The sequence below is a fragment of the Onychomys torridus genome, chromosome 17 (genome assembly GCF_903995425.1).
Source record: "Onychomys torridus chromosome 17, mOncTor1.1, whole genome shotgun sequence".
NCBI classification, from domain to species: domain Eukaryota; kingdom Metazoa; phylum Chordata; class Mammalia; order Rodentia; family Cricetidae; genus Onychomys; species Onychomys torridus.
In genome coordinates this window covers 62,026,209-62,037,309 of record NC_050459.1, presented here as the reverse complement: position 1 = coordinate 62,037,309, position 11,101 = coordinate 62,026,209, and the positions used below count along the sequence as shown (strand labels likewise).

The 11,101-nt window shown below is 49.1% G+C and overlaps 1 protein-coding gene across 1 annotated transcript in view; it reads left to right on the top strand.

Moving 5' to 3' along the window:
* Window positions 1–153: 153 nt before the first annotated feature.
* Calr3 (calreticulin 3) overlaps window positions 154–11,101 on the top strand; it is a 19,416-nt gene continuing 8,468 nt past the window's right edge. Inside the window, exons 1-4 of the mRNA XM_036166578.1 lie at window positions 154–296; window positions 393–494; window positions 6,253–6,456; window positions 9,559–9,653. Coding sequence (XP_036022471.1) covers window positions 206–296; window positions 393–494; window positions 6,253–6,456; window positions 9,559–9,653 — 492 coding nt within the window. The 5' untranslated portion in view covers window positions 154–205. The remainder of the gene's footprint in view (window positions 297–392; window positions 495–6,252; window positions 6,457–9,558; window positions 9,654–11,101) is intronic.

Sequence of the window (11,101 nt, the reverse complement as noted above, 5' to 3'; positions counted from 1 at the left end):
CTCCCGTCGGACACCGCGCTGCGCTCACCAGTGAGCGCCTCAAGTCACAATCGCGAGGCGTCACGGGAGCGGTAGTCCCAGCAGGCCCACTCAAGGGTCCTTAGGTCACAATCGCAAGGCACGACGGGAGTTGTAGTTTCTGGGTCGCGCCCAGCGGGCAGGGCAGACGCCTGAAAGCACAAGAGCGGGAGTCGGGCGCACAGCCATGGTGCGGGCTCGCGTGTCGCTCTTTGTCATCTGCGTGCTGCGCGTGGCGCTGGCCACTGTGTACTTCCAGGAGGAGTTTCTAGACGGAGGTGAAGGCGATGGCCGTGGTGGCTGGCGGCCTTGTCCTCCGTCCGTGCTCCCGATCCCGAGCACTTGGCAGCGCTAACCCTCCTGTCTCCCCACAGAGCGCTGGAGGAACCGCTGGGTGCAGTCCACCAATGACTCCCAGTTCGGCCTCTTCAGAGTCTCGTCGGGGAAGTTCTATGGGCATAAAGAGAAAGACAAAGGTTAGTGTAGAATCCGATGCAAACAGTGGAGTTAGAGAGCCACACGGCACCCTGACCACGCACCTACCGCTCAAGCCAGGGTACTAGGCACATGCAGGCTCTGCCATGCCTTATTTAGGTTTCCATTAGTTTAAGATTGGGTGGGGATTTTTGGTTTTAGTTTTTGAGACCGTCTCATGTAGCCCAAGATGGCCCTAACTCCCAGCAGACCTCCTGGCTCAGTACTGGTCGCTTTTTATGGATCCTATGTGTGTTTGGGGGGCGCTGTATACCGAGTGCCGGAAGAACAGCCAAGGTGCCCAGGAGGCTTCCTGAGTCCTGGAATGACAACTGGACCAATGGTGGTGGCGCACGCCTTTAATCCCAGCACTCGGGAGGCAGAGGCAGGCAGATCTTTGTGAGTTCGAGCCCAGCCTGGTCTACAGAGTGAGATCCAGGAAAGGCTCAAGGCTACACAGAGAAACCCTGTCTCGAAAAAAAAAACAAAAAATGACCGTCGGACATTTTTTCAGTATTGCCCAAGATCACCTCGCTTCATGGAGATTAGAACAACGCTGTGGCACACACCTGTGAGGAAAATCACAAGTTCAAGACCAGCCTGGCTATAGTGAGCTCTGGGCCACCCTAAGATACAACCAGATCTTGTCACAAAACAAAAAGAGGCGATCAGAAATGAAAGGGGGGGGGGGCGCCAGCAAGATGGGTCAGCAGGTAAAGGAGCCTGTGGCCAAGCTTGATGACCTGAGTTTGATCCCCAGAACCCACAGTGGGAAGAGGAGAATCTAGGCCAAATTAACCTTTAACCTTGACACATGCTCCCACACCACAAAATAAATAAATGTAATTCTCATTTTATTTATTTTTGAGGTAGGGTTTCTCTTTGTAGCCCTGGCTGCCCTGGAACTCACTGAGATCTGCCTGCTCCTGCCTCTGCCTCTTGAGTGCTGAGGTTAAAGGCATGCACCACAACTGGCTAATAAATGTAAACTTTAGCTGGGTGATGGTGGAGCATGCCTTTAATCCCAGCACTCGGGAGGCAGAGGCAGGGGGATCTCTGTGAGTTTGAGGCCAGCCTGGTCTACAGAATGAGTTCCAGGACAGCCATGGCTACACAGAGAAATCCTGTCTCAGTAAGTAAGTAAATAAATAAATAAACAAACAAACAAATAATAAAATAGAGATTTATTGGCAGGAGGATTAAAAAGTCAAAGTCATCCTTAGCTGCATAGCAAGTTCAAGGACGATCTGGTACACATGAGAGCTTGTCTGGAGGAAAAAAATGTGTTATCTGAGACAGGTTCCCTCTAGGAAGCCTAGGCTGGCCTGGTACTCCAGATCCTTCTGCTTCAGTCAGCCCCATGCCTGGTTCACAGGTGTGAGTCACTGTGCTGGGAAGTTGTTATTGAAACTTCTGTAACACGGATGAAACACTGTCACAGATGCTCATTTACATATCCCTTGGATGTTACAAAGTAGTCAAAGAATTGAGACACGGATGAAACACTGTCACAGATGCTCATTTACATGTCCCTTGGATGTTACAAAGCAGTCAAAGAATTGAGAGAGGCCGGTGACCCACTAGGTCTAATACTCACCATGCAGAGTGGGTTGGGGCTGTCTTGCCTGGCATGCCCAAAGCCCCAGCTCCACAGAACCTGGGCGTGATGACAGTAGGAGGCAGCTGCAGGAAGAGAGGTCAGAACCTCCAGCTAAGACGCCAGAGGCAGAGGCAGGAGGGTCTCTGAGTTTGAGACCAGCCTGGTCTACAAAGTGAGATCCAGAAGAGCCAGAGCTGCATAGTGAGACCCTGTCTCAGAGGGAGAAAGAAAAAAGTAGTAACATTATTATATAAAATCATTTTAAGGGCTGGAGAGATGGTTCAGAGGTTAAGAGCACTGGCTGCTCTTCCAGAGGTCCTGAGTTCAATTCCCAGCAACCACATGGTGGCTCACAACCATCTGTAATGAGATCTGGTGTCCTCTTTGAGTCTGCAGGCACACATGCAGGCAGAACATTGTATACATAATAAATAAATAAATCTTACAAAAAGAAAGAAAAAATCATTTTAAAAGCAGAAACAACTCCCCCCCCCCAGCTTTATGACTGAAGTGGGTGAAACGAGCCAGCTATGGCATAGACGAGCCTGAGGATGTGGATGCTGTCTGCCCGTTGTGATTTTTCTGTCCCCTAAAACCCTGTTGAGTAAGAACAGCAGACCAGGCCTGGTGGCTGGGACTCTGGACATCTGGATTCCCTGTATGGTCTCTTAGCAGTCACAGATGGAAAGATGTGAGGAATTTAGATGGGTGAGAGGTGACAGAGAAAGTATGGTGCCTAGACAAGGAAGTGGGGAATTGAGTGGCTCCTGGGATTGCCTGGATGCCGGTGACGGGGTGGGATGGGGATCTGAATCCCATGTGAGAGTTGGGAGCCAGCTTGGAGTTGAGGCTTAGATGTGTGGCTCAGTGGGTGAAGGAGCTTGGTACCATGCTTGACTCCCTGAGTGTGAACCCTAGGACCCATATGGTTGAAGGAGAAATCTGATTCTCACAAATTGTCCTCAGACTCTCACATGTGTGCTATGACAACATACTCCCCTCACCCATACACACATACAAAATACATACATACAAAATAAATGTAATTTTAAAAATTGGAAGAGCCAGGTGTCCACCTTTGATCCCAGCACATGGGAGGCAGAGGCAGGAGGATAATGGTGAGTTCTTGGATAGCCAGGTCTATGAAGAGACTGTGTCTCAAACAAAATGAAAGAATAGAAAATACCAAGTTCGTTTTGGGGAATTTGGGGCTGGTTGGTTGCTTGATTTGTTGGTTTTGGGTTCTGCTGTTTATTTTGAGACAAGGTCTGTATCTATGTAGCCCTGACTGGCCTAGACTTGCTGTGTAGACCAGTCTAGCTTCAAACTCATGGGGATCTGCCTGCCTCCACCTCCCCAGTTCTGGGATCTAAGACAAAAGCCACTTTAACCAGCCACAATAATTTTGAATTTTAATATTTTAAGTTATTTATTTTATTTATGTGTAGAATGTTTTGCTTGCCTGCATGTTTGTGCACCAACTGTGTGGTACCTGAAGAAGTCAGAAGAGGGCATTGGATTCCCTGGAGCTGGAGTTACAACCTGTTGGGAGCCACCATGTGGGTGCTGGGAATCAAACCCAGGTCTTCTGCAAGAGCAGCCCGTGCTCTTGACTGCTGAGCCATCTCTCCAGCCCATGGTTTGTTTGATTGATTGATTGATTGATTGAGACAGGGTCTCAGTATGTATCCCTGACTGGCCTGGAATTCACCATCCATCTATCTCAGCCCCCAGAGTGCTAGGATATGACACCACACCTGTCCAGCTAAACTGCCTTCAGGTAGCAAGGGAAAATCAATACACCTGGACCTGGCCATTATGGTTCACTTCTGTCATAGCACTTGGCAGGAAAGACAGGAGGATGACAAGCACAAGGTCATTCTTGCTGTGCTGACTGCTTTTATGTCCACTTGACACAAACTTGGATCATCTGAGATGATGACCCATAATTGAAAAAAATACCTCAATTGTACTGCCTGTAGACGAGCCTGTGAGGCATTTTCTTAACTAGGGACTGATGTGGGAAGGCCCATTTCACTGTGGACAGTGGCACCCCTAGGCTGGGGTCCTGGGGTATATAGAGTGTAGCTGAGCAAGCCACGGGAAGAAAGCCAGTAGGCAGCCTTCCTCCATGGTCCTGCTTCAGTTGCTGCCCCCAGGATCCTGCCCTGGCTTCCTATCATGTTGCTTTTGGTCATGGTGTTTATCACAGCAACAGAAACTAAGGTACTTGGCAAAATGGGGGAGTTTTAGGCCAGCCTAGGCTACATGCGACCTCATCTTAAAAAAAAAAAAAAATAGTGTTTTGTTTTCTTTAGTAGCTGCGCAGCCTTCTTTGTGCATTGTATATTCTTGCCTTATCAAGATTAAGGTAGCACAATTAAGCTTTTCCATGTTCTATCTAGAAGTGTGTGTGGTGTGGGCACGTCTGTGCACTGAAGAGAGCAGAGAGGACACCTGGTGTCCTGCTTGGTCGCTCTCCACCTTGTTCCCTTAAGACAGGGTCTCTCACTGAACCTGGAGATTTGGGTGGTGGCCAGTGAGCCCCCGCCATCTTCCTGTCTCCAACACATGCGCACGCACGCACAGAGGCAATGAAGTTATAGGCATGTGTAGCCACACCTGGCTTGTTTTTTAAGTAAGCACTGGGGACTTCAACTCAGGTCCTCTTGCCACCACCTCAGTGAGGACGCTCAGCCATCTCTCCAGCCCCTGCTTTTTTTTTTTTTCAAGACAGGGTTTCTCTGTAGCTTTGGAGCCCATCCAGGACTAGCTCTGTAGCCCAGGCTGGCCTCGAACTCACAGAGATCCACCTGCCTCAGCCTCCTGAGTGCTGGGATTACAGGTGTGCACCACCACCGCCTGGCCCAGCCCCTGCTTTTTAGGGGTGTTTGTGTGTGTGTGTGTGTGTGTGTGTGTGTGTGTGTGTGTGTGTACTTGCCAAGACATACACGTGGAGGTCAAAGGACAGTATGTGAGCGTTGGTTCTCTCCTTCCACCATGTGGGTCCTGAGAACCCCACTCAGATCTGGCTGCAAGCACCTTGACCTGCTGAGCCATCTTACTAGCCTGTTGTGTTGAGGTGGCTTCGTGTGGTCCAGGCTGGCCTCGAACTGCCATGCAGCTGAGGCTGGGCCTCCTGTCTCCTCCCAGTGCTCCATGTGTACCACCACTCCCACTTACATGGCACTGAGGATGGAGCCCCAGGCCTCTAGCACACTAGCTGAGCTTCCAACTGAGCTGCATCCCCAGCTGGTAATTTCATAACATAAAGTATAACAGTGGTGGGATCGAGGATGAGATCCAGAGGGGGAGCCAGTGCTGAGCATGTGCCATCTGTCCCTAATATTAAAAACAAAACAAAACAAAATGACACTGCTGGGTATGGTGGCCCACAGCTTTAATCCAAGCACTCAGGAGACAGAGGCCAGCCTCGTCTACATAGTGAGTTCCAGGACAGCCAAGGTTACACAGTGAGACCCTGTCTCAAAAAAATAAAATAAAAAACAACAAAAACCTAGCAAGAGTGTATTTTTGTAAACTCGTGTGTGTGTGTGTGTATGTGTGTGTGTGTGTGTGTGTGAGATAGTGTAGGGGGGCACAAATGTCATGATGAGCATGTGGAAATTAGAAGACAGCTTTTGGGAGTTGACCCTCTTTCCATGCCATGGATCCCCAAGAATCTAATTCAAGTGTCAGGCTTGACTGCAAGGGTCTTTACCCACTGAGCCACCTCTCTGGCCCCAGCAAAAGCAAAGGATGCTTCTTAAGTACAAAGGCACCTGGGTGTGTGAAGCCCAGGCTTCTGGCAGCAGAGATCTTGTTAGTGGTGTAGGTGTGGCTCCCTGCGACCGCTTTGTGCACAGTGGCTAATGCAAACTCTGTTATTGGGGGTCACTGGGACATGAATTTGAGGTCCCCACAAGTTGCTGAGTGCAATGTTTTTGTTGTTTTGGGTTTTTTGTTGTTTGTTTGTTTTTCGAGACAGGATTTCTCTGTGTAGCTTTGGAGCCTGTCCTGGATCTCGCTCTGTAGCCCAGGCTGGCCTCGAACTCAGAGATCCGCCTGCCTCTGCCTCCTGAGTGCTGGGGTTAAAGGTGTGCGCCCCGTGCTGTGTGCAGTGTTGTTCTGACTCCATCATGCTCACTTTCTGTTGGAAGGCCTGCAGACAACCCAGAACAGCCGATTCTACGCCATCTCTGCCAGCTTCAAGCCGTTCAGCAACAAAGGGAAGACGCTGGTGATCCAGTACACGGTGAAGCATGAGCAGAAGATGGACTGCGGCGGCGGCTACGTCAAGGTGTTCCCCTCTGACCTGGATCAGAAGACTATGGACGGAAAGTCTCAGTACTACATCATGTTCGGTGAGTGCAGCAGGGGAGGGCACATGCTCCCAGCGCCAGTCACTCAGGCTCTGCTGATGGGACTGACCTGACCCAACCTATCTGACCCGAGGTTTGCAGCGCCGTCCAACCAGCCAGTGCACGCTGAGTGTTCTCGGGACTAAGAACCAAAAAGCCAAAGGGCTTTGAATCTCAGCGTGGCTTAACATTTGTTTTTATGTATTCATTGAATTTATGTGGATCTGTGTGCAACATGTACGTGCAGATGGCTTAGAGACCAGAAGAGGATGTCAGTTCCCCTGGAACTGGAGTTACAGGGGGTTGTAAGCTGCCACGTGGGTGCTGGGAACAGAACCCCGGTCCTCAGCCAGCGCTCCTTATGGCTGAGCTGTCTTCTCGGTGCCACTAACTCCAGAGAGTCGGTTCTTTCCTTCCTCCATTGGAATTCTGGGAATTGAATTCAGACCTTCAAGCCTCATGGCCAGTGCCTTTTCTTGCTGAAGCTCTCACTGGTCCTGTGTTGGGTATGAAACCCAGGGCCTTGCAGACACACCACTAAACTACAACCTCAGCCCTGAAGCTTGAGTGCTGAGACCACACTGAGCTGGGCACACACCTGCATTCACACACATACACATCCGTCTCACACACACACACACACACACACACACACACACACACAAATGTGTTTGTTTGTTTTTTGAGACAAGGATTGTCTGTGTCACAGCTCTGGCTGTCCTGGAACTCATTCTGTAGACCAGACTGGCCTCGAACTCACAGAGATGATCCTCCTTTCTCTGCCTCCCAAGTCTGAGATGAATGGTGTGTTCCACCACACCTGAACAGAAAGTATAAAGTTTTCAGGAGTGAGATGTTAATGGTGGGCATGTTGGTAAATCCTGCCTCCCAGCACCTAGGAGGGGAGGCAGGAGAACTGAGAGCATGATGCCAGCCTGCCTAAGTAACAAGGCCTTGCTTCCGGAGATTCAAAACAGTGAGAAAGTTTGGAGTTCCAGTGGGGACACTGGACAGGTGAGTCAACACATGTGGGGACACTGGACAGGTGAAGTCAACATGTGGGGACACTGGACAGGTGAAGTCAACACATGTGGGGACACTGGACAGGTGAAGTCAACACATGTGTCCCAAAGTGACAAGCTCTGGCTGCTGAAACAAGTCCAGACTGTCAGGGGAGGGATGGTAGACTTTCTGGTCACTTCTAAGAGAATGGTAAAGCTTGAAAGATTGCAAGTGTGGGTTGGGGCTGGGCTTGGTTGCTAGCATGCCTGCCTAGCATGTAGAAAGCTCTGGGCTCCATCCCCAGCACCTCATAAAGCAGGCATCATCCCAGTTCCTTGAGGTGGAAGCAGGAGGACCAGGAGTTCCAGGTCATCTTTAGCTACAGAGTTCAAAGCCAGCCTGGGGGCTGGAGAGATATAGCTCAGAGGTTAAGAGCACTGGCTGCTCTTCCAGAGGTCCTGAGTTCGATTCCCAACAACCACATGGTAGCTCACAACCATCTGTAATGAGATCTGGTGCCCTCTTTTGGCCTGCAGTCATACATGCTGTATACATAATAAATAAATATTTAAAAAAGAAAAAAAAAAGCCAGCCTGGGCTACAATGACACCCTGTCTCAAACCCCTCCAAAAATGTAGAAAACAAAATAAAGACTGGGGAGATGGCCCAGGGGGTAACTGTATTTAAGTTCAAATCCCAAAACCCACATAAAAAGCCAGACATGGCTATGTGTGCCTGCAGTCCCAACACTGGGAAGTAGAGACAGGTAGACCCTGAGAGCACCTTAGGCTGGCCAGACTTTCTGGAAGGACCAGCTTCCGGCTCAGTGTGGGCCCTGTCTCAAGGATATAAGATGGCAATTGATAGAGAAAACCTGAAGTCTTCCCCTGCCCTCAGCATGTGCATGCAGGCAGGGAATTCTGCACATTCTTGTGTATGCACCACACACCTTGCACTACAATGAAATGAATCCTTTGGGCTGTGTTGTAGCCCAAATGATGAGTGCTTGATTGACTAGTGTGAGGCCCCTGGATTCCACTCTCACCACCGTAAAAAAGCAAAAAGACAAACAGCACAAAACGCCTTAGCAATTTTTGTGCTTTTTCAAAATTTATTTTTTTACAATTTTTATTTGAATTAAAATTAAAACATTAAAGCGAGTGTTTCTCATTTTAAAGAACATATATTTGGGGGCTGGAGAGACAGCTCAGTGGTTAAGAGTGCTTTCTGCTCTTGTGGAGGTCCTCAGTTCAGTTCTCAGCACCAGAGCAGGATGGTTCATAGTCACCTGGAACTCCAGATCCAGGGGATCTGACTCGTTTTGGCCACCACAGGTCCCTGCATGCATGTGTACACACACACACACACACACACACACACACACGAGAGAGAGAGAGAGAGAGAGAGAGAGAGAGAGAGAGAGACAGAGAGAGAGAGACAGAGAGAGACAGAGAGAGAGAGAGAGACAGAGAGACAGAGAGAGAGACAGAGAGAGAGAAAGAGGAGAGTGTCAACAGAGTCACACAAAATAATCTTTAAAAAATATTTATGCGGGGTTGGGGATTTAGCTCAGTTGTAGAGCGCTTGCCTAGCAAGCCCAAGGTCCTGGGTTTGGTCCTCAGCTCTGAAAAAAAAAAAAAAAAAAAAAAAAAACAACTTATGCAAGGCATGCATGTGCCATGTCACATGTGGAGGTCAGAAGTCTTGGTGCAGGAGCAGGCTCTCTCCGTCTCAGCCTAGGGCCTTCCCTTCTGAGCTGTCTGTCCAGCTCACTGCTTTGCTCTTTGTTGGGAGCTGGATACATGCTCCCTAGGCTGGAATCCGCAGTCTTCCGGCTTCAGTCTCCCTGTGCTGTGACCACAGGACACTGCCCAGTTGGGCCTTGTTTTCGTCTGTGTGCCGATTCACAGTGGGGTCCAAGATGACTTTGGCAGGAGGGCACTGGTCACCAGACCTTTGCTTCAGTGTCCTCTGGTGAAGTCAGGTCGGCCCCGACAGACGCGTTTGCTCTATGTTCAGGGAGGATGCTGAGCCAAGTGTTTCTGTATGCTGATGCAGTCTGGAAGACAATTGAGAGCACCTAATTATTTTTTTTTCTTTTAGGACCTGATATTTGTGGATTTGATAACAAGAAAGTTCATGTTATCTTATATTTCAAAAATCAGTATCATTCAAACAAGAAGCCAATCAGATGTAAGGTGAGCAGCTAATGTCACAGTGAGCGGCTCTCTCCGTCCGCCCTCATTCCTCCCTTCTCCCTCCATCTCCCTCTGTACCCTCCTCTTTTTTCTTTCTTTCTTTCTTTCTTTCTTTCTTTCTTTCTTTCTTTCTTTCTCTCTCTCTCTCTCTCTCTCTCTCTCTCTCTTTCTTTCTCTCTTTCTTTCTTTTCCCGTTTTTTGAGAGAGGGTTTCTCTGTACAACAGCCCTAGCTGGCCTAGAACTCACTCTGTAGATCAGGCTGGCTTTGAACTCACAAAGATCCTCCTGCCTCTGCCTCCCGAGTGTTGCAATTAAAGGACCACACCTGGCCCTTCCCCTCCTTTTTATTCCTTTCTTTCTCTCCTTCCCTTTTTATTGCTTTTAAGCTTTTATGATTTGTAATTATGTGTGTGAGAGTGCAGTACTCACAGAGGCCAGAGAGGGTGTTGGATTCCTTGGAGCTACTTGACATGGGTGCTGGAGCCCAACTCTGGTCTCTGTGAGGGTGGGGTGTATTCTTAACCACTGAGCCATCTTTGCAGCCCCCACCTCTCTTCTTCCTTTACTTCATCTCACTGCATGGCCCAAATGGCCTCAAACCCCAGGATCCTCCTGCTTCAGCTCCCAGATGTGCGCTTGCCTCTGCAGATGAATGTGAACAAGACTGGGTATAGTGGCTCATATCTAAGCTGCAAGGCCACAGCCTGCAAGTCACCCCGTCTTGAAATTCCCTCTATTGTCTCATCACTTTTCTATTTCTGTGAAGAGACACCATGACCAAGGCAACTCTTATAAAAGAAAGCATTTCTGACCTCTCAAAACCCGCCTTAGGGAGAGGTAGCATGTGTGCAAGAATAAATTTGTTTTAATAATTAAAAAAAAAAAAGCAAGCATTTAATTGGGGCTGGCTGTGGTTTCAGAGGTTTGGTCCATGATCCGCATGGTGGGAGCATGGCAGCACACAGGTAGACCTGATACCAGAGAAGGAACTGAGAGCTACATCCTAATCTGCAAGGCAGTAGGAAGAGAGAGACAGTGGGCCTGGCTTGGGCTTTTGAAACCTCAAAGTCCATAGCCTCCCAATCCTTCCAATCCTTCCAAAGAGCTCCACTCCCTGGTGATGACGCATTCAAATATATGAACCTATGGGGGCCGTTCTCATTCTGCCAAACTACTGAACCCATGTGACCTTCATTCACCCTCACTCAGATTTTAAGACAAAAAGAGCCAGGCATGGTTGCAGAGGCCTTTAATCCCAGTAGTGGGAACACAGAGGCAGGAAGATCTCTCTGAGTTTGGGCCAGCCTGGTCTACACAGTGAGTTCCAGGCCAATCAGGACTACATAGAGAGACCCTGTCTCAAAAAATGGAGAGGCAGGGAGAGGAGAGAGAAAAGATGCCAGACTCACTCGTGGGTGTGCTTATGACAAAGTCTGGAAGTGCGTGT